Consider the following 26,540-nt stretch of genomic DNA (forward strand, 5'->3'; position numbering starts at 1 on the left):
AGTGGATATTGCACCCAAAAAATACCCCAAATGGGCAAAACATACTTACATGAAGCACAACAGCTTACACAACAGCTTTGTATATTATAGAAAAAGGAAACAACACAACAAAAGAAACAAGCTTCTATGTTTGCAGTGGACAGGAAATATAAACATGCCAACCAACTGCTGCGGTCAAAGCTACAGGAGCTGTTTGAGTTTTGTGTGTAACGGCAGGAAGCACAGAGAGACCAATCAGAATAAGAGCCTGTAGAAAAACTCTTGTTGTATCTATATTAAACACAACTTCTCTTTATCTGCAAACTAAAACTGTTTGATTATCTGAGGATCAGAGTGCAGCAGGCTGGATGTGACGATGGGGCACTCTTTGCTCTGCATGATGGGCTTTTTCTGTAAGTACACGTCTGACATTGTTTGAATGGCAGCGATTAAAGAAAATGTTTCTGATCTGTGAGAATTACAGTGAGTCACTGCTTTAACCTGTTTACCTGAGAGCTGGAACAAAGCAGACTTGTGATTCTTATAGTGTTTAAATGTTTGATACACTGCTGCTTTTTGCATCACTTATACTTACACACTGTGTTACAACAGTTTGGATGTTTATGTTTATTTTATTTTATTTTCAAACAGATTACTGGTTATTACTGTTCATCTTTAAGAAAGTCTTACTTTATATTGTTTTTGATCTTGTCAGTTGTATAATGTCTGATGAGGTTTTATTCATTATTTTAGTGCTCAGTACTGTCATCTGTGGAAATGCTGAAGGTAAGAAATGATTATTTTCTTCCTGTTTATATATGTAGCTGTTATGTCCTATAATGTGCTCAATAATATCCTCCCTGTGTTTACATGTTATCTTCTGCACAGACTCAATGCTTCTATTCAGCCTGTGCAGTTAAACATAAATGGCTTCAGTAAGCGCTCCATGTGGAGACTGTGGCGTTCTTCACAGCTTTTACTGATGTACCATTTGTACCACTTTCAGTCTGTAAAACTGTAACAACAAAACAGAGCAGGTACATTTAATCTCAGTGTAGATGCACAAATGTCACATGACCAATGCAAGATCACAACATCAACAATAAATGGACAAAGCCTGTCAAGTGACGTAAATACAAATACCACATGCTGACATGTTTTATGCTAACAGGCAAAACAAAGCACTAACAGTTAGCTTACAGTAGTAATGTAACAAACTTCACAGACCCACAAGAAGGACAGAGCACTAATATGTAGAAACAATCCATCATCTCCCCAAACTTATACTTTATACCATCTCAAGAGCAGCAGATGCAGAACTATCACAGACACGGAGCTCTAGCCATTATTACTCGGCACTTGCTCCATTTAACCACTAGATGGCGGACTTTGACTGGAGCAGACCAGGAAGAAGCAGATGAATAAATGTGACCCGTCATATAACAAAGTTGAAACAAACTATATTTCAGGAATAACCTGAGGGACAAAATATTGTATATGATACAGCTCACACTCCACTGCATTTATTGGTTAAAATATTAAAATGATCGTATCAAGAGTGCAACCATGTGAGCAGATGTTTCTCTCAGCCGATACACAAACTTTATATTTACTAGAGTTTGTTGCCTTGAAACTGACTGATTTCCTTTTCATGAGTATTTATCTGTCCATCCTCACAGATCACAGTTATGATTCACAAGATGCTGATGAACTGGAGGATCAATCTAATTTATTACAGCACAGCGTGATGAGTTTAGGGTAAATGCAGGTAACTCTAATCTGAAAACAGAGTCAACCACAGGTCAGTCAGTTAAAGTCCTGCCTGAAGACTTTAATCAGTCTTATTATGAATTTTTACTCTCAGTTATTTATAGTGTCATGGTGTGCTGTCTGCCTCAGTGTCCTCTTGAAAAAACCTCTAAAAGTTGTTAAAGTCATAAATGAATAAGACTTCACATACACAAGAGTAACAAGTAAAACAAACTGGACAAAGTGCCGTCGATATAGATTTATTCATTTATGACTGTCATGGTTTCATCATTTTAGTCTGAGTGCTTCTTCCTCATCTTTGTTTAGTTTTTTTAAAAATTATTTCCTCTTTAATTTAAAGGTTTGTTTTCTTTCCAACTTTGTGTTATTTTTCTTCCTCTTTTATGATTTTCCTGTTTGTTTTTAACTGTTTCTCATTCCCAGTCCTGTTTAAATAGTTCTGCTGTGTCTTTTCAGTCTTTGTCAGAGCATCTGTGAACACTCATGTGTGTTCATCTCTTAGTTGTTTCTATTGACAGTTTATTTATTTCTAGTTTTACGTTTTGATTCTTTGTATGTTTCCATGTTTAGACTATTTAGGTATTAAAGTTCAGCTTTATTTAAGTTATTTTGCTTCCTGCATTTGAGTTCACACCTCTGCACTCCACTCATTGTTACAGAGACACATATTTACAAGTCTGTGGACTCTACTGGAAGAATGGACACAAAATACTTTTTCTCTAATTTGGTGTTTCTATGATAGTAGCTTAGTTTGGAGATTTTACTGTAGCAAAGTCATGTGTATATATATTAACCCTCGTGTGCATTTTATTATCTCTGTGTGTGTGATCAGGTTTGTAAATATGTCGAAACATCTGTGTGCACAGATATTATCAGCTGGAAAGTCTTAAAGTTTTGCATGAAGCACTTAAAATACAGACATGTGGTCAAGTTTCAGCTCACCTGCTCTCTTTGTTGTCTGTTTTATTACTTGTGACCTTTGCTGCACTTCTGCTGTGACAGATCCACAGATGAGTGTGGAAGGTTTTCTGTAATCGAGGGTTCATTAACCCTGAGCTCAGGCTCACAGGCTCAGGCTTTTTGTCAGACTCAGAACAAACCACCAGGTGGCGTATTACTCAGCCAGGCTCACCTGCTCTTCACCTTGTATTTGAGTCTCAGTTGCAGTAGGAAATAAAACCAGCTGGAACATCTGTGTGGCAGATGTGGTGGGTTTTTCCTTCTTCCACTAAAAGGACCACAATAATAGCTTCATATTTGTCTAAGTTACAGAACTTAAAGTCAAGGCCACTCTGACAGCAGACAGCACAACCACACCAGCAGGGGGCAGTGTGACACTGACCTGTGAGGTGAATTACTCTGTTCAGAAAAACCTCATCTGAAAATGAGATCATCTCTTTTAGCTCTAAAAGTGCAATCTCTGTCTCTGATGGAGGCATCTACACCTGCAGAGGAAGGAGAAGAAACACGAATTTAGTCACAACTAAAAGCGATTCAGTCATTATTCAGGAAACTGATGAGTTTAAAAAAATGTTGAGAATTGAAAAAGGTCTTCTCCAAATTGTAATGGAACTCAATATTCAGTAATCACCAGTACTTAAACCACTAAATCTGTCAAATTATGAATTATTAGGCTCAGTACATTGTTTCACCTCTGTTCAGTCTTCAGATCACTTACAGACACAGAGGAGTTCATGGTGCTGTTTTGTATTTTTAGAGTGATTTAAAAACAGTTTGTGCTCCTTTCCTGGTTACTGAACCTTTACTCTTAGTTTTCTTTGCCAGTCTAGTCTTGACTTTGATGCCACATGAAAACTTTGTATTTCACCATTTATGAACTAATAATCAGTTTATGAGAGCAGAGCAGCCTCCAGCTTTGAATCCATCACTGGAGGTTTAACAGCATTGTTAGGAAACAACAGCTAACTGATGACTCATGGATTATGTGTTTAGAAACGTGTAATATGTAAATGTAAAGATTTAGAAAAAAAGCAAATACTGGAATATAAAGATCATTGAATCACTTGGTTTAATTTATTTTTTAAAATGTCTTGTTGATTTTCAAAGTCAAAATTATCAGTCTGCTTATGAAATATTTTTATTTGATCAGTTTTGATCAAAATAAGAATAAAAAAATAAAGTCTTTAAAGACAAAGACACTATTTTACATCTTATGTCCTCACACCTGGATTCACTGGTACCACAGAGACCACCTTAATATTGCAAACCATGCCAATCCTAAAAATAATAATGCTGTGCAGACATGGATGCATATTCTGCATAGATGTACTGTTTTTTAATTTTTTTAAATTTTGTACAAGACCCATGACATGTGTACAAACCATTCATTAATTGTTTTTATTTTTAATGATTGAAATTTAAATTCTTCTCTATAAAATGGTGCAGAAGACATTTTTACTGCTTAAAGGTTTGTAAATATGCTATTAAATAGTGGCAAATATAACCTAAATAATTCTTTGGATATACATTTTTAAACAAAGTAAAACAAATTAAAATATGTCTCTGTGCTGAGACCTGGTGGAACTAAAAAAAGGTTTTAATTCTTTCAGCTGACTGAAAGCTCTCACCACCTGCAACAGTCACAGGCAGCTTCCTGCAGGAACCTGGTCACAGCAGAGGTCTTGCATCTATTTGAACCCTTTTATATGCCAACACCTCACTGCTGATATTTATGGCAGCTCTGAACTATAATTATTTATGGTGGATCTGTCTCCTCTTGTGCTTGTTTATCATCTCCTCAAGCTAAACAAGGATTTTATTTCCACCCTTTTCTTTGGAATCAGCATTCTAACTCTTTTTATGTTTGCTGCCCATCAAACTCCTATAAAACACCCTTCCAACAGATGGCTTTAAAAAAAAGTTTTACAGTCCATTTAAAAGTTTTGCTAGACTGCTGTGATGACATAAAATCATGGTTGGCAATTCATTTCTGGAATGTAAACAATCAAAGAACAGATTGTATTTTCAAATCTCCTGACCCTCGTTTTGTTCTTAAGTGTAACCTTGTTCCTCTGAAAAAGTTCAGACCTCCCTTTGTAAAAACTCTGGGGGTGATCTTTGATGACAGTTCCTCATTTGAGAAATAAATAAATTCAGTTGTAGAAGCCAGACTCTGCCTCCTGAGGGCCTTTGCAAAAATGATAGACGTTTTGTCATCTGCTCAGTTTGAGAAAGTAACTCATGCATTTATTTCATCCAGGCTAGTGTAATATGCTTTATTTTGGTAGCAGTCAGGCTATAATGATTGTTTAGTCTCTGATCTTTTAACTAAACAAACTCCAAACAGAACTCTAAGGTCAGCTGATAAGTTGCTTCTGGTCATGAAAATAGGAAGGGAGAGGCAGATTTTCTTCTTTGTTGAAAAAACAAAACAAAACTAACACTATGAAACATAATCATTTAAAAGTACTGTGTGAAGCACACATTATTTTGTGGTGATAGGTTAATAATTTTCTGGATCCCAGTATGTTTTAGAACTCACTTCAACATTTTATTGATTGCTTTGAAAGAGCGTCATCAGTGTTCTGGCTCTCCACGCTGATTTTAACCTCAAAGTAAAATTAAAGCAGAAAAATCTGTGAGTTTTAGAATATAAATAAAATATAACTTTACAAAGTAAATTCAAATACATTTAATATTAAAATGTTGTGAAAGCTATAAATTGTTTTATTGTGACTTTGTTTTGATGTTCAGTCTCCAAACTGTCTGTGAATCAGCTGTTTTGCAGTAACTCTCCTCTTATGTTATAAACAGCAGAGTTTTCATGTTTCTCTCCTAACTGGATCATTCTTATGTGAACAGTTCCCACTAAGCCCACTGTGACCCTGCAGCCATCCTGGACTCAGATATACAGCGGTGAGACAGTCACTGTCAGATGTGAGATTCAGGAAGTTGAAGGAGCTCAGTGGACGTATGAATGGAGACCTAACAAGTTAAACACACCTCCAACATCCAATGAATACAGAATCATCACAGTTACTGAGTCTGACAGTGGATTGTACAGCTGCCGGGGCAGAAGGGGGTATTTGTTAACAGAGTGGAGTGAAACCATCACACTGACTGTATCATGTAAGTTGGAGATGTTTCATCCAGATTATCTGTTTTATTAAAATAAGTGAAAAATGGGTTTTTCTTACAGCTTTGTAGCTTTTTCATTCCTGCTTATGAATAAAAGACATCACTGTCAAAAGACTGGAAATAAAAATGCATCTGTTCACAACTTGCTCTGGTGTTGAATCTCTTCCCCTCACTCAGGTTTCTGTTGCTCGCTGTGGTTACACTGATTGGCTGTCACTGGTACATTTGACAAAGGAACAATACACCAAAAACAGAAGTACAAAATAACACCAATGAATTTAATCCTGCTCAAATTCATTTAGGAAGAATTTTCAAATGTGCAAAATACAATCAGATCATATAAACCTGGGTTATTTTTGGATTACTGATCAATAAACTCAGTCATGTTTCAAATTAATTATTTGAACTGTCCATGTATGTAATGAACTGTAAAAACACAAAGTCAAATATAAAAAACTAACCCTGTGCTGATCAAAACAGAAATACAGAATATTATGTGTGACACAGTTTGTTTCATCTTAACTAGGGTTTCATGATATTTGATCATTTACTTATTTCCATCTTTAAATTGTTCTGATTCAGTCATTTTTACTTTTATGTTCTTGTTCTAAACTGAACTGCAGCCAAACCAAAGGCTGAACTGAGAGCTGATAGGACAGCTGTTCCAGTAGGGGGCAGTGTGACCCTGACCTGCTCTGTGAGCCCATCATCATCATCTGGATGGAAATACTACTGGTACACAGATGGGAAATCTTATCAACCTGTGACAAATGGACAAATCAGTGTCTCAGAGGGAGGACTCTACAGCTGCATAGGAGGAAGAGGAGAACCAGTTTACTACACAGAGGACAGTGAGTCAGTCTGGATTGACAAAATTGGTGAGTTCAAACTTTAAATTTCCTACAAAGCACTACATCTGATGGTAACTGAACCTTTTGTCATTCATGTGTTTTTATTGTACTTTCTTGAACATTAACAGTGTCAAACAGGCCTGTTGTGACTCTGTATCCAAACTGGTCTGAGATATACGGAGGAGAGACGATCACTGTCAGATGTGAGATCCATGGAGGAGACACTGAATGGGATTATGAGTGGGAAGCAAACAGCATCATAAAATCTCCAAATCAAAATGAATACAGGATTATTTCTGCTTCAGCATCCAACAGTGGAAACTATCGCTGTAAGGGCAGAGTGAAAAGTTCACAGCATGAAACAACAGAGTGGAGTGATTCAGTCACACTGACAGTTTTTCACAGTAAGTTGAAGATGTTTCATCCAGATTATCTGTTTTATTAAAATAAGTGAAAACACTTGTTTCTCTTAAAGCTTTGCAGCTGTTTCTTTCGTGCTTTTGAATGAAATGTTTGTTTTTATTCTCCGGTCATCTTCTTGTTGCACTGGAGACATTTACAGATAGCTAAAACTAGAATCTCAGTTCACACGAGCACTTTACAACTAGCAGCCCTAAAATAACAGACCAAAGAGCAGAACTTTGTTTATGGGGAACAGAAAACTGAAATATAGAAAAACCTTCCAGTGCACATTAATTTATAATCAATGTCATAGAATAATATAAATAAAAGTAAAAGTCACTCACTAGACCTGCAGAGTGGCTGGTTAGGAATAGTCAGTAACACAGTGCAACACCAACACAATGAATGGAATTACAACACTGAACGCACAAAATCAGCTGTTCACAGATTTACAGAGAGAACCTTCCACAGTCACAGTCTGGTGTGGAATCAGTTCTTGGATTAAATCCTCTGTGTGTCGCAGTAACAGAGTTTATGGTGGAGTGGTATCACAGTTCAGAAGTGTGAGTCAGTTTCCTGATCTCTGGAATATGAGTTGATCCAGCAGGAACAGAAGACTTTAGTGGAAGTTCACATCTCCTAGGCGTGGATCACCATCGAGGTTCAACAGTCTCAGGTTTCAGCGCCAAGATCTGCACTCGGCTAATAAACCTGATCTGTTTTGCAACACAAACACTGGAGTCTTATTTCAGCATTCCTAACAGCTCAGCTGGAAATCACATCCAAACTGCTCCCTCCCTGTAATGTCAGCGGTGATGTTCACTGTGCTTATTATTGTGGCCTAAAGACATCTGTGCAACAGGAAATGTCAGCTTCCACAGCAAAGGAATATAAAACACACTTACTAGGTCTCATCTTAGCTATCAGAGGCTTCCACATCAGATTTAGTAAAGAACAAGCACATAACGTGCTAACTGACACCAAAGCAAACCAACTGTGACTCACCAAATCCTCATTCAAACTGCATCAAACAGATTTTATCCACAAGGACTGAAGTTGGACACCATCACTGTGAAAGACTGGATATAAAAATGCATCTGTTCACAACTTGCTTTGTTGTTGAATCTCTTCCCCTCACTCAGGTTTCTGTTGCTCGCTGTGGTTACACTGATTGGCTGTCACTGGTACATGTGATAAAGGAACAATACACCAAAAACAGAAGTACAAAATAACACCAATGAAATGATAACTGCTCACATTCATTTAGAAGCAATTCTCAGATGTTCAAAATACAATCAGATCCAGTCGCCGTTTTTTTTTGTTTGTTTGTTTTTTGTACTTATTTATTTTCTTTATTTATAGTTGATAGTACAGCTTAGATAGTGTTATACGCTCTATTGCCATTCTCCTGCCCCACTTTGCTCTATTGTCTCGCAGCAGTAGCAGCAGTCGTATTTTGGCCCACTGTCATTTAAGTTTGTAGGGATGTGTTTATGTATCGCTCTCTAGGTTCTTCCACAGCATTTCAGTCAGTTTGAGCTCTGAACTTTGTTTCAACAATTGTGAAACCTTCACTCTTTTGTTTTTCAGCCTTTCTGTTGCTGCTGTACTTGTGTAATTTTAGCAAAGGCAAATATAAAAAACTAACCCTGTGCTGATCAAAACAGAAATACAGAATATTATGTGTGACACAGTTTGTTTCATCTTAACTAGGGTTTCATAATATTTGATCATTTACTTATTTCCATCTTTAAATTGTTCTGATCCTTTTTACTTTTATGTTCTTGTTCTAAACTGAACTGCAGCCAAACCAAAGGCTGAACTGAGAGCTGATAGGACAGCTGTTCCAGTAGGGGGCAGTGTGACCCTGACCTGCTCTGTGAGCCCATCATCATCATCTGGATGGAAATACTACTGGTACAGAGATGGGAAATCTTATCAACCTGTGACAAATGGACAAATCAGTGTCTCAGAGGGAGGACGCTACAGCTGCAGAGGAGGAAGAGGAGAACCAGTTTACTACACAGAGGACAGTGAGTCAGTCTGGATTGACAAAATTGGTGAGTTCAAACTTTAAATTTCCCACAAAGCACTACATCTGATGGTAACTGAACCTTTTGTCTTTCATGTGTTTTTATTGTACTTTCCTGAACATGAACAGTCTCAATCAGGCCTGTTGTGACTCTGTATCCAAACTGGTCTGAGATATACGGAGGAGAGACGATCACTGTCAGATGTGAGATCCATGGAGGAGACACTGAGTGGGATTATGAGTGGGTAAAAAACAGCATCAGAAAACTTCCAAATCAAAATGAATACAGGATTATTTCTGCTTCATCATCCAACAGTGGAAACTATCGCTGTAAGGGCAGAGTGAAAAGTTCACAGCATGAAACAACAGAGTGGAGTGATTCAGTCACACTGACAGTTTTTCACAGTAAGTTGAAGATGTTTCATCCAGATTATCTGTTTTATTAAAATAAGTGAAAACACTTGTTTCTCTTAAAGCTTTGCAGCTGTTTCTTTCGTGCTTTTGAATGAAATGTTTGTTTTTATTCTCCGGTCATCTTCTTGTTGCACTGGAGACATTTACAGATAGCTAAAACTAGAATCTCAGTTCACACGAGCACTTTACAACTAGCAGCCCTAAAATAACAGACCAAAGAGCAGAACTTTGTTTATGGGGAACAGAAAACTGAAATATAGAAAAACCTTCCAGTGCACATTAATTTATAATCAAAGTCATAGAATAATATAAATAAAAGTAAAAGTCACTCACTAGACCTGCAGAGTGGCTGGTTAGGAATAGTCAGTAACACAGTGCAACACCAACACAATGAATGGAATTACAACACTGAAAGCACAAAATCAGCTGTTCACAGATTTACAGAGAGAACCTTCCACAGTCACAGTCTGGTGTGGAATCAGTTCTTGGATTAAATCCTCTGTGTGTCGCAGTAACAGAGATTATGGTGGAGTCGTATCACAGTTCAGAAGTGTGAGTCAGTTTCCTGATCTCTGGAATATGAGTTGATCCAGCAGGAACAGAAGACTTTAGTGGAAGTTCACATCTCCTAGGCGTGGATCACCATCGAGGTTCGACAGTCTCAGGTTTCAGCGCCAAGATCTGCACTCGGCTAATAAACCTGATCTGTTTTGCAACACAAACACTGGAGTCTTATTCCAGCATTCCTAACAGCTCAGCTGGAAATCACATCCAAACTGCTCCCTCCCTGTAATGTCAGCGGTGATGTTCACTGTGCTTATTATTGTGGCCTAAAGACATCTGTGCAACAGGAAATGTCAGCTTCCACAGCAAAAGAATATAAAACACACATACTAGGTCTCATCTTAGCTATCAGAGGCTTCCACATCAGATTTAGTAAAGAACAAGCACATAATGTGCTAACTGACACCAAAGCAAACCAACTGTGACTCACCAAATCCTCATTCAAACTGCATCAAACAGATTTTATCCACAAGGACTGAAGTTGGACACCATCACTGTGAAAGACTGGAAATAAAAATGCATCTGTTCACAACTTGCTTTGTTGTTGAATCTCTTCCCCTCACTCAGGTTTCTGTTGCTCGCTGTGGTTACACTGATTGGCTGTCACTGGTACATGTGATAAAGGAACAATACACCAAAAACAGAAGTACAAAATAACACCAATGAAATGATAACTGCTCACATTCATTTAGAAGCAATTCTCAGATGTTCAAAATACAATCAGATCCAGTCGCCGTTTTTTTTTTGTTTGTTTGTTTTTTGTACTTATTTATTTTCTTTATTTATAGTTGATAGTACAGCTTAGATAGTGTTATACGCTCTATTGCCATTCTCCTGCCCCACTTTGCTCTATTGTCTCGCAGCAGTAACAGCAGTCGTATTTTGGCCCACTGTCATTTAAGTTTGTAGGGATGTGTTTATGTATCGCTCTCTAGGTTCTTCCACAGCATTTCAGTCAGTTTGAGCTCTGAACTTTGTTTCAACAATTGTGAAACCTTCACTCTTTTGTTTTTCAGCCTTTCTGTTGCTGCTGTACTTGTGTAATTTTAGCAAAGGCAAATATAAAAAACTAACACTGTGCTGATCAAAACAGAAATACAGAATATTATGTGTGACACAGTTTGTTTCATCTTAACTAGGGTTTCATAATATTTGATCATTTACATGTTTCCATCTTTAAATTGTTCTGATTCAGTCCTTTTTACTTTTATGTTCTTGTTCTAAACTGAACTGCAGCGAAACCAAAGGCTGAACTGAGAGCTGATAGGACAGCTGTTCCAGTAGGGGGCAGTGTGACCCTGACCTGCTCTGTGAGCCCATCATCACCATCATCATCATCATCATCTGGATGGAAATACTACTGGTACAGAGATGGCAAATCTTATCAACCTGTGACAAATGAACAAATCAGTGTCTCAGAGGGAGGACTCTACTGGTGCAGAGGAGGAAGAGGAGAACCAGTTTACTACACAGAGGACAGTCAGCCAGTTTGGATTGACACAACTGGTGAGTGTAAATGTAACTTCCTACAAAGCACTACATCTGATGGTAACTGAACCTTTTGTCTTTCATGTGTTTTTATTGTACTTTGTTGAACATTAACAGTCTCAAACAGGCCTGTTGTGACTCTGTATCCAAACTGGTCTGAGATATACAGAGGAGAGACGATCACTGTCAGATGTGAGATCCACGGAGGAGACACTGAGTGGAATTATGAGTGGGAAGCAAACAGCACCATAAAACCTCCAAATCAAAATGAATTCAGGATTAGATCTGCTTCATCATTGTACAGTGGAAACTATCGCTGTAAGGGCAGAATGAAAAGTTCACAGAATGAAACAACAGAGTGGAGTGATTCAGTCACACTGACAGTTTCTGACAGTAAGTCATGTTTGCTTTAAGCTGTTTGAACACTTTGTAAAATGTGTTTCTGTTCATATAGACTGAGATTATTATTCTTTGTATAAACTGAGCTCACTGTTCAGAGACTGTACTACATGTTCACTGAGAGAAAATCTTTGTTGAACAGATGAACCCCGTCCTGTCCTCACTGTGTCTCCATCATGGCTGAGTCCTGGAGCCTCAGTAACTCTGAACTGTGAGGTTGAACATCCGTCTGCAGGATGGAGCTTCTACTGGTATAAAGCTGTTCCTGATCTATCAGAGAAATCCTCCAGTTATGAGCTGCTACCTGATGGTAGTGGGACTGCACAGGACTCCTACATCATTCATGGACAGACACACACAGCAGGATATGTGTGCAGAGCTGGAAGAGGAGACCCAGAGTATCACACTGATCACAGTCAACCAAAGTTTGTCTGGTCTGCAGGTCAGTTTGTTTCTCTGTCCTTTCAATGAGTTCATGTTAGGTCATCATTTTTATTCACAAGGATTTAGACCATTAAAATCTCATCTCCATGACAACCATTTATCTCCGTTTATATCAAAACTCCCCAAAAGAAGAACTGAACTGAATGTTTTCCTTTCTCTCTGTGATCAAACCAAACTGAATTTCTTCGTTTCCTTTTCTTATTTTTCAGTTTTATTTAATGTGATAACATTAAAAACAAAAGACATCTATGAGATTTTAAATGTTTTCTATTTGAATACTTTTACTTTGATATTTAAACTCATGTTTCTGTTTGTACTGATTATTTTTACTTAGTGCACAGACAGGATTTACACAGTTAAGACTCTTTGTTTAGTGCTCAGGTAGGTGCTCAGATAAAAAAGTCAAATATAGTTAATAAAGAAACAAAGATGTCAGCAGGCAGGTTAACAGCTCTGACAAATACAAGACAAACACTGACTACAGATGGACGCTAGAAGAAGACGTCACAAATAACAGCTGCTGTTATTGTTCATTTAAAATATACTTCAAAGGTTTTTAGTTTTGGTCCTGCTGCTGCAAAATATCTCACTGTAGAAGGAATCTGTGAAACAGACAATATCACAGAATTATGACAGAAACATTACAGCAAATGACTGAAGTGTGTTCAGAGTGATCTGTATCAGGTGGATGATGCTGAGAGTGATGACTCAAAGCTCATGATGTCACATGACGTGTACCAAGCTCTACATGAGCTGCCAGCAGATAAAGCATGTGGGTTAGATCATCTTAAACATGTCAGTATTCGGCTCCTTTGTTTTCCATTGATTTGACTGTCTGTGTGATTCAGGGCTTGTTGTCAGACTCAGTGTTGTCTCACCAAACAAACACTTTATCATATTGAACTATTAAATTTGATCTTCAAAACAAAAGCTTCAAACAAACAAATATTTTCACTGTGATCTTTTGAATCCTAACATCTGTGAGCTTTGTCTCTTCACTGCATGTTGTTTCCAGATGTTCATTCAGCAGCGTCTCTCACAGTGAGTCCTGACAGAGTGCAACACTTCACCTCTGACTCTGTCTCACTGACCTGTGAGGGAAACTTCACTGAGTGGAGAGTGAGGAAGTTCTCTGAGGACGGCCGACTCTCTGACTGTAGGAGAATGACTGGATCCACATGTAACTTCAAAGCATCAAAGTCAGATACTGGAGTGTACTGGTGTGAGTCTGGATCAGGAGAGTTCAGCAGTGCAGTCAACATCACTGTACAGAGTATGTTATTATACATTTACTTCTTGGATCTGAATGATTTAGACGTCACATGAACATTTGTCTCAGCTTTGCTCTATGTGAAGTAATTCTATGTGGCAAAACAAAAAAAATTCTGACAATTTTAGACAAAAAAGCATCAAAATATTCTTTGTTGTTGGTCTTATTTCACTCAATCTTTTCATAGTCACGTTTGTCAAAATTTGCAGAAAGTATTTTTTTTTTCTGTCAGAATAAAACTCTAAAAAGCTCAACATCTCTGTCATCAGATTAGATGAACTTTTGTTGGCTCCATTCAGAACAATTTAGGGAAACACGTCATGTAGAATAAAACATACAAACACTTATTTACAATTTCACCTTTAACCATTCAATAATGTCACTGTCAGTAATTTGACTCCTGGAGGGAAGATGAAGGGAGCATCCCAACTATATTTCCAGTCCTCTTAATCAAATTTTGAATTTGGGATCTGAGCTTGACAGAAAGTTTGTAGTGATATCACGAATAGCAGATTCAACAATTGCCATATAAAATAGTAATATGATGCATTTATTTACTCCATGGACCCTCAGCCTTCGAAAAATGCAAATGGTGACTACATGAATGATCCACATGATGAACCTTAAATGTTGTCACTTGTTCAAACTTCTATCCAATCATTAAAACCAGGCTAAGATCTCCAAAAGGAAAAGTTTGTAAGAACTTTTATAAAACTATTATGTAATATATTGTCAGGTTTAATATCGGTGAGTTTCAGGACTCAAGTGTGGGACTCAGGTGAAAAAAGCAGAGGATGTAATCAGTGGAATTTTCTTTATTCACACAAAGGATAATTCATTTAACACAACAGATTGCAAACTTCGACTCAGTCAACAAGAACAAAACATAAATGAACCTAAACTTAATGAGCGAGTCCTACAAAAACATCTTAACTGAGGTGAGAGAGACAGGCCAGAGGAGCGGACATAACAGCGTGAGGGCGGCAGATCTGTGGGAGAGGAGAGAGCAGTTAGGGCAGGAAATCTGAGAGGGAATGTGACAAGACAGAGAGTGTTCATAAAGTGGCTGCAACAATGCCTTATTTGAGTCCAGACTAGGTGGGAGTAAAGGATAACGCAGAGGCCCAAGGAAACTGCTGAACGATGGGCAGGCAGGCAAGTGAGGAAGAGGCTCCGAGGGGGGCAGCAGTGGTGGTGAATAGGGGGGTAATGATCCAAGGTGGCAGGCGTCTGACTGGAGGTGAATGATGGCATGAAAACGAATCTTGAAGCAGGAAGAAACTGAAACAAGGGGAAAATCTGTTAGCATACAAATCTTATTTTCCTAGAAAGGATCCCAGCAGACCTGCCTGGTTACCTCACTGACGAGCTGCAGTCATGTTAACTATCCATTAACATTTGGCTACAGCCACCGAGGTCTTCAAGGTCAACTTAATGACTAAAAAAAAATCCTTATGACACAGAAACTATGATTCTTACAAAGGTGTTGTGTCTTGTCAACATATAGAAAGTAATGTATAAAGATTTAAAATATCATTTGTTTGACCTCTGACCTCACTTTTACATTTCTTATCGCCCTTTCTTGTCATGTTGAAAAAATCTGCCTTTGGACTTATTTTTGCTGAACTACAAACTTCTCACAGTACAAATAAAAAAAAAATACACTAAAAATACAATACTGTTTTCTTTGAAAGTAAATGCTGTCAACAGAGTGAGCTGCCTTAGCAGAGATTTGTGCTCTCAGAGTTCTTCTTTTACACTTTTTAAATAATTAATTATTGTTTGTTATTACAGTAACTGGACGTAGTTCATCTCCTGTGTGGTTGATGGTTGGACTGGTTTGTGGAGTCTCTCTCATTATTATTCTCCTGCTCTTGTTGTATCGCTGCAGACAGTCCAAGTGTAAGAGCCTCTTCTTTTCATGCTGTATTAGAGAGTTTATTTACTACATACACTTTAATTATTCACACATATACATGTATTCTGATCTCATGACACTAAATATCAGTGGAACAATTTATACATGACAAACATGTGTAATAACATTTGTCTCTTTCACAGATTCCTGCTTCACCAGGTTGGTAAAATACTTTTTATTATTATTTTAAACAAACATCAGTTACTTTTGAGTTTATTGTGTTTTTCCTGTTTTAGGTCGATCCAGTCTGAGAGTCACAGTCCGGGCTCCTCCACAAATCATGGAGTCAACCAGAATGAAACTCATGTGTACGGCTCTCTTCAACATGGTCAGTATTTAAACTGATCTTGATTATCATTATTAATATTTACTTTTATTAAACCTCCATTAACACAAACAGTTATAAGGTTCAGTTTGAGTTCACAAGTTTTTTAAAGAACATTTAAAGATCTTACAGTCCTGGTTTTGACTCACACAGTGTTTCTGTTTTTGCTCTGATCTTTAGTGTAACTGTAATAAAATGATTAATGTGAGCCTGGCTTGTCTTTTTTCTTTAGGTACTGCTGACGTCTATGAATCAGTCACACAAGTGAAAAACAACAGAAATGGTACAGTATATGTGCTGAAAATCACAGAGCAGTTAGAGATGAAACTTGTTTTTGATTGAATGAAACTAATTTCATGTGATATGTTTTTACAAACCTGTAAATAAAATATGAACATTTCACTATTAGATAGTTTTACAGAGTTTATTTACTACATTCACTTTAAATATTCAAACATTCATTCTGATCTGATGACACAAAATCTCAGTGAAACAATTAAACATAATAATTGTAATTGAAAGAATCTGAACAGTCTGATGAAGAAGACCAGCTCTGTTCTGGGACGTCCTCATGACCCAGTGGAGGTAGTCAGTGACAGGATGGTGGCTCAGCTGTAACCCCTGTTAGATAACACCTCCCACCCCATGCAGGTCACTCTGACAGCACTGAGCAGCTCCTGCAGTGACAGGCTGCTGCACCCACAGTGTGAAGGAGAGATTTAGGAGATCTTTCCTTCCAGCTGCTGTCAGACTCTACAACATACATCATCATGTGAAAGCACACATGCACACACTGGTGTCTGTAAATATCTCAATGTGCAATACTCTATACCTGCTGCTACTAACATCCATCGACTGCACGATGAAATGCTGCCATTTGCAGCTGGTACAACAGAATTGAAATTCTCTACTTTTTGTGGTGTGCATTATTATTCATACTTTGTGATATATTATATTATTTAGTTTAGTCAGTTACTGTTCTTACTGTCTTTGAGCCACTGTGACCGCTTCGTTTCCTCTGAGATTAATAAAGTATTCTTATCTTATCTTACAGATTCATGCTTCACCAGGTTGGTAAAATACTTTTTATTATTATTTTAAACAAACATCAGTTGCTTTTGAGTTTATTGTTGTCACGTCTGCCGTGGCAGATGAGTGGAGGTTGAGAATTAGGACCTAAGATGCAGGCAGCTGAGATGCAAATGAGTTTTATTCATAAAGAGGTGAAACAAACAGAAACAGCAAAGGCAAAATGATGATGCAGGGAGACACGGGGGACGACACAGAATGATGCAGGGAAAGAACACAGACGAACCAGCAACAAGCACACGAGGACACACACTATAAATACACACAGAGGGAAACGTGGAATAGCAAACAGGAGGCAGACACAGCTGAACCAAATTGAACTGACGAGACAGGGGAAAAGATAAACTGAACACACTAACAGAAGACATGGATCTTCACAATAAAACAGGAAATGCACAGAGACACGGTACAGACACTAAACAGAGGAAACACAGAAACCAAACTCTAGGAACTAAAAAGTCTAAACCCCAGTACACAATCAGAACAAACACAATATCATAATAATGAAAAACACAAACCGTTGGGTCAAAAGACCGAGGACCATGACAATTGTGTTTATTTCCTGTTTTAGGTCGATCCAGTCTGAGAGTCACAGTCCGGGCTCCTCCACAAATCATGGAGTCAACCTGAATGAAACTCATGTGTACGGCTCTCTTCAACATGGTCAGTATTTAAACCGATCTTTATCATCATTATTTATATTGACTTTTAGTGGGGAAAGGCTAATTGATCAATCTAAATTGCCCATAGGTGTGAATGTGAGTGCGAATGGTTGTCTGTCCCTGTGTGTGAGCCCTGCGACAGACTGGCAGATAAGCAGAAGCGAATGGATGGATACTGACTTTTATTAAACCTCCATTAACACAAACATTTGTCAGGTTCAGTTTGTGTTCAGCAGTTTTTTAAATAACATTTAAAGATCTTACAGTCCTGGTTTTGACTCACACAGTGTTTCTGTGTTTGCTCTGATCTTTAGTGTAACTGTAATAAAATGATTAATGTGAGCCTGGCTTGTTTTTTCTTTAGGTACTGCTGACGTCTATGAATCAGTCACACAAGTGAAAAACAGAAATGGTACAGTATATGTGCTGGAAAGCACAGAGCAGTTAGAGATGAAACTTGTTTTTGATTTATTGAGTCTAATTTCATGTGATATGTTTTAACAATCCTTTAAATAAAAATATGAACATTTCAGGATCAGATGAATACGATGACATCACCTCCTCTCTTATTGAGTTTAAAGATCTCAGAACTGAGAGTGAGTACACCAAAGTTAATTTTATAAAAAGAAAACCTGGTTTGGAAAGATTTTTAATTAGTATGAAATTCATTTTGGGTGGACTTATTAATATAAGTTAGGTCCGGCGGCATTTTTCTCATGTTAGGAAACAGACATTTATTCAAATTTATTATTTTGTTCTTTTCACCTTTTTAAATCTGTGTATTTAGTGAGATGGGAAAACAGTTAAACACCAAACAAATGAAGAATAAAAACATTTATTCATCATTCTTTGTAAGCTACACATTTGCTGTGCAAGCCAAAGTAATCTATTACTGGCATTATTAGCATGACAACACATTACAGTGATATCAAAGTGCCACTGCACTAAGAACCAATTATTAGTCTGAACCAAAGCTAAGTGGATAATAAAGCTGTATTTTACTCTGATCACTTCCTTCAACATTAAACTGGTCACTTGGATATTTCTGATCAAACTGAACAAAGCATGAGCTTACATGAGCTTAAGTATTCATACCTGTTGAACTTCTACACATTTTGACACCTTTTTTAAATTGAGATTTTCTGTGATAGACCAACACAACGTAGCACATAATTGTGAAGTGGTATGAAAATGATACATGGTTTTAAAAAGTGTGGCGGGCATTTGTTTTCAGCCACCTGTACTCTGATATCCCTCATTAAAATCCAGTGCATTCATTTACCTTCAGAAGTCACCTATTTAGCTGCTCTGTGGAGGCCTCAGTGGTTTGTTAGAGAACATTAGTGAACAAACAGCATCATGAAGACCAAGGAACTCACCAGACAGGTTAGGGATAAAGTTGTAGATAAGTTTAAAGCAGGGTTAGGTAATAAAAAAATATCCCAAGCTTTGAACATCTCAAGGAGTATTGTTCAATCCATCATCCAAAAATGGAAAAAGCATGCTACAACTGCAAACCAGGGTGATCTCTAAAACCTGCAGGACACCAGCCGGCCCCTGGTTTAGATCAAAGAATATTCTTGTGTTAGAATGGCTCAGTCAAAGTCCAGACCTAAATCCCACTGAGCATCTGTGGCAAGACTTGAAAAATTGCTGTTCACAGTCTGGCTGAGCTTGAGCCATTTTGCAACAAATAATTGGCAAACATTTCAGTCTGTAGATGTGCAACGCTGGTAAAGACAAACCCCGAAAGACTTGCAGCTGTAAATGCAGCGAGCAGTGTCTCTACAAAGTATTGATGAAGGTGGGTTGAAAACAAATGCATGCCACACTTTTCAGAGTTTTATTTGCTTAAAATTTTGAAAACCATGTATCATTTTCATACCACTTCACAGTTCTGCACTATTTGTGTTGGTCTATCACAGAACATCCTAATAAAAACATTTAAGTTGGTGGTTGTAAGGTGACAAAATGTGTAAACGTTCAAAGGGTATGATACTTTTTCAAGTCACTGTCAGTTCCCAGGAGAGGTCTTAATGTTTTTTTACTGATACAGAAGAAGATGGAGAAGTGTTTCAGCTTCACATGTTTTGCAAAAAAAATCTTTACAACACAGAACAAATTACAAATGATAAGTTATGTGTCTGAGGCCAGATGTTTACATGAAAGTAAAACCAGATGGTTTCCTCGTCCACACAGATACAGAGTCTGTCTCCGCCTTCTAAACAAATCCAATAAGGTACAGTAACATTACACACCTGCAAAGACTCAAACACAAAACAGAACTTCACTTTGCATCAAGGGGAGACAATGCTTTTATAATAAACCTTATTGTTCTCCAACACAGGTGGGACAGACACAGGGGCAGCCAGTGACCCCTCACACACGTCCTTATGCTGATATCCAGGCAGGTTCTCAGTGTTTGTAGCTGCTGATTTATGCAGCAAACATTTCCACAGTCCTCTGCAGCAGATTATAGAAACACTTCTTCTCTCAGCTCACGACAGAAGATCTACAGCTGGGACACTGTTAAGTGGTTCTACGTGAAAAATAGTTAAATATTTACTCAAACATGTTCTTGTATGTAAAGCAGGTTCAAATGCATGAAATTACATTTGTCCTTTATAGTGGACGTTAAAAAACACCACATGTATAAATGATAATTTACATCTTAGAGCCCTGCTCTCAAACACTGACTCAGATGTAACTGTCTGTGAAACTGGATTTAAGAAATAAGAACTTAAAGTTCACAAAACATGTCAAACAGACTCTCCTTCATGAAGTCCTCGTTCATAAAGTGCTTCACAGACCTGAACATTACAGCTAACAGCTGGATTTTCCTGTGTCAGTGCAGCTAACCAAACAGCGCAGAACCTCTTACTGCTAAAGAGACAGACGGTGAAAGCAGACAGTATGTCCTCCGTTTTAACATAAAACTCATTGTTGCAGCTGACAGCAGCACAACAGTGACCCCATTAAACTGATGTTTAGTTTAAGTGTCCTTATTTTCACTGAGTTATTGGTTCTGCTATTAGTTACTTAACATAAACGACCGTGGCTCAGGGGGTTGGGAATCACATCTGTAACCGGAAGGTCGCCGGTTCGATCCCAGGGCTCTCTGTCCTGGTCGTTGTGTCCCTGGGCGAGACACTTTACCCTACTTGCCTACTGGTCTTGGCCAGAGGGGCCGATGGCGCGATATGGCAGCCTCGCTTCTGTCAGTCTGCCCCAGGGCAGCTGTGGCTACAACTGTAGCTTGCCTCCACCAGTGTATGAATGTGAGAGTGAATGAATAGTGGCATTGTAAAGTGCTTTGGGTGCCTTGAAAAGCGCTATATAAATCCAATCCATTATAAACTGATGTGAGTCTTTTGACTGAAACAAACCGACCTGGTGATGTGATGCTCTGTACTGACAGAAGATGGCGCTGAACATCTTTTTATAACTCTAAGCACTTATTTCTTAAATTAAGCTTCACAGTCAGAGTTACATCTGTGTCAGTTTTTGAGAGCTGGGCTCCATGATGTACATCAGCATTTATACATGTAGTGTTTCATGTCCCCTTTAATGCTGAACACCTGATGTGACATTTCCACACATTAATTCTGCTCAGTACCTGATTGTTTTACATGTTTTACATCCTCCATCTTCCAGTTTTTGTGATTTGGTTCATGTAAACATTTCTGATGGTTTTATTTTCATCAAAATATTTTAATTTGCACTTAAGTTTGAACTCTTAGAGATTACACTCACTTTGTTTTCACAGACTTGTGACCATGACACAAAACTACAGACAGAAGTGGATAAAATCTCAGTGTTACTGGTTTTAGAAATGCTTTACGATAATAAAAAATACATCATTTAGAGTCAAAATATCTTAAATGGTAACAAATATAACTGTTATCTTCGGGTTAGTCACAGTCCAAATCATCATCTGCATCAATGAATGTCAGTGAGGCGTCCTGAAAGTCGTCACGTCTCCTGTTCAGTGACCGTCTCTGAGAATCACTCTCCTCTCCAATCAAATCACTTTTCTTCTGTTTATCCTCTGAGTTGCTCTTTGATGGTTATGAATCATCGCTCTTCTTTAAACTGTGAAGTCGTTGCTGTTCTTGGGAGACATTTCTCTTTTGTTCTGGTATCAAATTGCTTCGTGTTTGCTGAGCTTCACCATCTTTCTGGTCACCTGTCAAACTGTTGCTCATGTTTCCAGAGCAGCTTTTCTTCTGCTCAGACTGCATGTGCGTGTGTGTGTGTGTGTGTGTGTGTGTGTGTGTGTGTGTGTGTGTGTGTGTTTCCAGCTATACCATACATAGACACGCGACCTTTCAATGAACTTAAACCGTGTGTATGAGGTATGCAGAAAAGCAGAAACAAGCACCTTGCTAAACTATAAAAACAGGAACTTGTAATAAGTCATGTCTCAAACAAACATTTAAAGGTGTGAAGTCTTGCACTTTAGAAGAAACAGAACATGGTGCTTTCCTAATGTATAACATAGCTCATCTCTGGACTAAGCTGCACTCTAAATAAAGAAAGCACATTTTGTCAGCACAGACACAGATAAAGGAAATAGTAGAAGGTTGAAAATAAATCCTCTGACTGTCTGACTTCTTCATAATTATAGCCATATTAGGACACATAAAGGCAATGATTATATATCTATATATTTTAGCACAAATGACAATATAAAAAATATCAATGCCAACAGAATCTGCCTCTGTTTAGTTTTTCTGTTCATTTGTCCAGACTGACACTTCTTTTGCTCTAAGAAATAAGAACACAATGATCGGGACGGTGTAAGCTACAACCCTATAATCACTTTCTGTCACCGACCTCTCAGCTAAACCTGTGTAGAGTCATCCAATAATAACAACTGGGGTTGCTACGATTCGTTGACTAGTCACGATCAGGTCAACTAGTGTTCAACACAAAAACAAGAAGAAGCCGTCTCCAGTATCGTTGATGTGTCCAAATTCAGGGGCTGCATCCTTTGCAGGCTGCATTTGTAGGTCGATAACGTTACAGCAACGCAACGAAGACTGTCCAACCTCGAAGACTCCTCCAAATGTGTCCTTTTCCTTAGATTGAAAAGATGGGTCGGGTGTATTCTTTGTGGCCCGATCTAACCCAGAATTCATAGTGCGGCCCAGCCAATTCTAGTTTCCAACAATGGCGGCAGCTACTTTGTTTTAATATTACTCTTTCTTGGTCACAAAATAAATGCTTAAGATATTTTCAGTCGAGAATGTAGCTGTGTAAACTTCAAATATCTGCTCGATTTATCAGGACATTACATATTTGCAAAAGTGCAAAAGTGTTGCGATCTACCCTCATTCATGTTGTGTGTTCTGTCTGCCTGCGTAAGTTTATTTTGTATTTTACTTCAGCCAGTTTTCTGTTTTGTCGTCCAGCATTAAAGCTGTATTTAAGTTCACCTTTTGCTTCCATCTGTGTGCATTTTGGGTGCCACCGGAAGTAGCATATGCTAAGGTGCACATAGTCTTTTCGCATTACCTCAGTAAGACCATGTGAAAATGAAAACAAATCATCCTGGGTGAACTTAGACACATTTGTTCCCCTTTTGTTAAGACAGAAAAACGCAGCACACAAAAATACTGCAAAAGGACGGTCGCCTTATATACATGGTGTATAAACTCAAAATGCACTTTTCACTTAAAAATTAAGATGAGAACAAATCAACTTGTTAGAGATATTCTTCTCCTGTTGACCCCCCCCCCCCCCCCCCCAAATAAATAAATTATCAGATATTGATGCTTCTTTCCTGTGTGATAGAAAATAGGAGACTGATGTTTGTTTTTTAAGTTAATTCCCAATAAAACTGTTTTGTTGCTAACTACATTGCTGTCTGTATTATTGCTGAAGTCCTAAATGATCACCTTTAAAGTGTTTGTGCTAATGACATCATGTACAGTCAGACAGGCATGGAGAACAGCACTGACTGGGAGGCTTTGAACAGATCACATAGTTCAATTCAACATATAAGACTTTAAGAATGCACAAGCATCTACTTAAAATCTATTTAATTTATCATCTATGATATTATTATGTGCAATTCCAATGTACTTTGTTCATCTCCCTTAAATAAACAAGCACCCTTAAAGTATGAAATATTCATATACAAACACACATAAATGTGTGAACTGTCTCAGTGGCTGATTGTGCCCCACAGGCCTCAGTGTGAGCTTGAAGACATTTATAATGTTTAAGTAGTTTAATGTGTCGGTGCTGATGATAAACACATTTTGAATGAAAGCCGGGGAACTTTGGTAGCACAGAAACAAGTGGCTATTCTTTGTGAGCATATGGATCAGTCATATTACCATTATTTCACCCAAAGGCACCAAGTTAATACTTAAAAAAGCTGCAGAAATACACACAAATATAAACAGTACTTGGTGACAACTTTGCTTTTAGCCTTTAACCTTCTGGTGTCCAGGGTATAACTGGCCATTTTTGACTACTTTTGATTCGGCCTCTATATTTCACCTTTAAAAACTGTTTATCTTGCCAATCTGTTATTTACCCATTTTGATATAATGTATCAGCACAATTTATCTAAATTCAGACAAAGTGATATTTTTGACTGTAAAAACCAAAAGCATGTTTAACGAATCATTTTCATAACTTGAAATGCAAATACAAATTGTACATTTTTAAAAAATATGCACAAGTTTTGCAAACAACAAAGTTATATGGTACTATTTACCTAAAAATGCAGCCAAGGCTCAGACGTTTTTTATATAACCATTTAAAACTGTTTACAGAACAATCAGGTGTTCTGCATCAAATAAGAAGAGAACAAATTATTTATGCAACTCCAAAAAATAGTTTGTGTCACTATAACACAGATGAGAACAGCACAGGGATAAATCCTGCAGGTCTGACAGCAGGTGTGTCACTCAGCATTTACACTGCAGTCTGCCTTTGGTGGCTTTAAGACAGCAACTGTGACATTCACTAGTAGAACTGACACACAAAACAAAACAACGACTACACTACACACTAACTACACAAGACAACAAACTAACTTGAGACTCCAAACACAGTAAACATCAGAAAGCTCTCACCAGTGTTGACTAACGCGTTACAGTAACTACGTTATTATTGTGGTAACGAGCACGGTAACTAGTTATTATGCCAAAATCAGGAACGTGTCAATCGTTACTGGGATTTAGATAGGCTCGTTACTTCGTGTGGTGGCTATCATGGAGCCTCCACAGACTGAGTACCATTAGCAAGTGGTGGAGGCCAGCAGGTGAGGCAGGAGGAGCAGAGACCCGTGGCGGTGAACTGAACTTCAGGTAAGAAGTTATGACCTGCAGTCTATCTGGGTCAGATATAAACCAAGTTTAGGTGGAGTTTATTTTCGTTATGCTGACCTTTTCGTACTGGGTACTAGCTAGCATGACGGAGTTTCTATACAGCTGGGTGGTGCTATGATGTTACTGATGGAGTTATTCTGTGTCTTGGTTACAGTAACTAAACTAAGTACAACAATCCAGCAAAGCCTACAGCTCAGCCACCACCTTAAGCATCGGATGAGGATGATGAGCAGCAGTTGCTTTGGCTAAAGGCAGGAACCTGGAATGGTGCACCACCCAGGTGGAGAGGACAGCAGGAGAGAGAGAGAGGAACAACAACAGCACTGACAGGAAGTCAGAGAGGACTGGAGGACCATGACATCTGTTTGTGTATGAAATTTAAAGGCATTAAGATCAAACCGCAAAAATGACAATGCAGAATAGCTACAGTGCCGATATGTGTGTGAAGGGTTGTTGGTGGTTGCTGTCTGTTCTGCCACAGGTTTATTTTTAATCTACTGAACGGCCTCATTTTCGTCTCGACCACATGCAAAAGAGGAAATGCAGCCTGTAGTTTGAGACAATAGTTTTGTGTGTAGCAGTGTCTTATTTTAAGCCATCAGTATCCAGCAAACATAAGGTCCTAAAGCACACTGCACTTTATTGTCCTCTTCATACCCTGATGAGGAAAATACTTTATAATATTAACATGTCAGTAAGATGTGAAACTTTAATGACTGAGACCATGAACATATGCAGAAAGTGTTTAGACTCTGACCTGTAGATCAGACTGTGACAGGAAGGATTGTGTAAACATTGTTATTTGTATAACTGCAAGTTCACACGGAGCTGCAGTCTTATCTGCACCATCTCTGCACTGAAACAAACCTCAATGATCTTTTGTTGTTTCGTTCATCAGCCTGCAGAGTTAAAATGAGGAAGAACATTTACTATAGAAACTGTGCTTTAACTGCTACATTAACTATTTACAGGTATTAAAGTAAAATAAAAAAAATTACACATCTTTACTGTAACAGTGCCAGAGCTGACAGGTGGGGAGGAAGAAATTAGAAGAAGGAAAGAGATTTTTAAAAAAAAGAAAAAAGAGGAAATGACACAGAAAACAAACAGCACCTGAAAGAGAGCAGAGGGAAGACGGAGGACAGGGCCCAGAGCTGTGATCACATGCACATAATATACAAGGAGAAACAACCGTCCACATCAACCCACTGCTCTAAAACACTTCAAAAACTCTGGTGTGAATGTGGTGTCGTCTTATTCTTGTTATCAAACCTCAGTAAGTGTAAAGAGGAAGTGGAAGCTTGATCCAGTTATAAGTGAACAGTTCAATAGTGGTTTGTTGCAATGCTTTGTGCATTTTCTCAGCATGCTTTCAAGATTTAACCTGTGGCGTCCACATATGTGGACATCACATTTTGTCTTGTCTAGACCACAGTACTAAATTTTGCTCTACAAGGACCTGATATCCACTCACGAGGACATTATTCTG

General features: G+C 38.1%; 2 protein-coding genes across 2 annotated transcripts; both read left to right on the top strand.

Moving 5' to 3' along the window:
- Positions 1-701: 701 nt before the first annotated feature.
- Positions 702-13,767, top strand: LOC146714752 (Fc receptor-like protein 5). The gene is made up of 11 exons (XM_085440429.1): positions 702-765; positions 5,572-5,836; positions 6,466-6,725; positions 6,827-7,102; positions 8,906-9,160; positions 9,262-9,576; positions 11,347-11,616; positions 11,716-11,969; positions 12,053-12,071; positions 12,140-12,439; positions 13,457-13,767. The coding sequence occupies exons 1-11, from the start codon at positions 702-704 to the stop codon at positions 13,765-13,767; spliced, it is 2,589 nt and encodes an 862-aa protein (XP_085296555.1).
- Positions 13,768-15,528: 1,761 nt separating this feature from the next.
- LOC146714753 (uncharacterized) lies at positions 15,529-20,738 on the top strand. Its single transcript, XM_085451099.1, has 10 exons — positions 15,529-15,613; positions 15,773-15,788; positions 15,866-15,957; positions 16,187-16,237; positions 17,009-17,024; positions 17,615-17,706; positions 18,070-18,117; positions 18,239-18,301; positions 19,905-19,944; positions 20,053-20,738. Exons 1-9 carry the CDS (start codon positions 15,538-15,540, stop codon positions 19,928-19,930), a joined length of 480 nt encoding a protein of 159 aa, XP_085307225.1. The 5' UTR covers positions 15,529-15,537; the 3' UTR covers positions 19,931-19,944; positions 20,053-20,738.
- The last annotated feature ends 5,802 nt before the right edge of the window (positions 20,739-26,540 follow it).

Source organism: Copadichromis virginalis, linkage group LG3, assembly GCF_057382275.1.
Source record: "Copadichromis virginalis isolate Kocher_CV1m ecotype Utaka linkage group LG3, C_Virginalis_male_GT1.1, whole genome shotgun sequence".
Taxonomy (NCBI): domain Eukaryota; kingdom Metazoa; phylum Chordata; class Actinopteri; order Cichliformes; family Cichlidae; genus Copadichromis; species Copadichromis virginalis.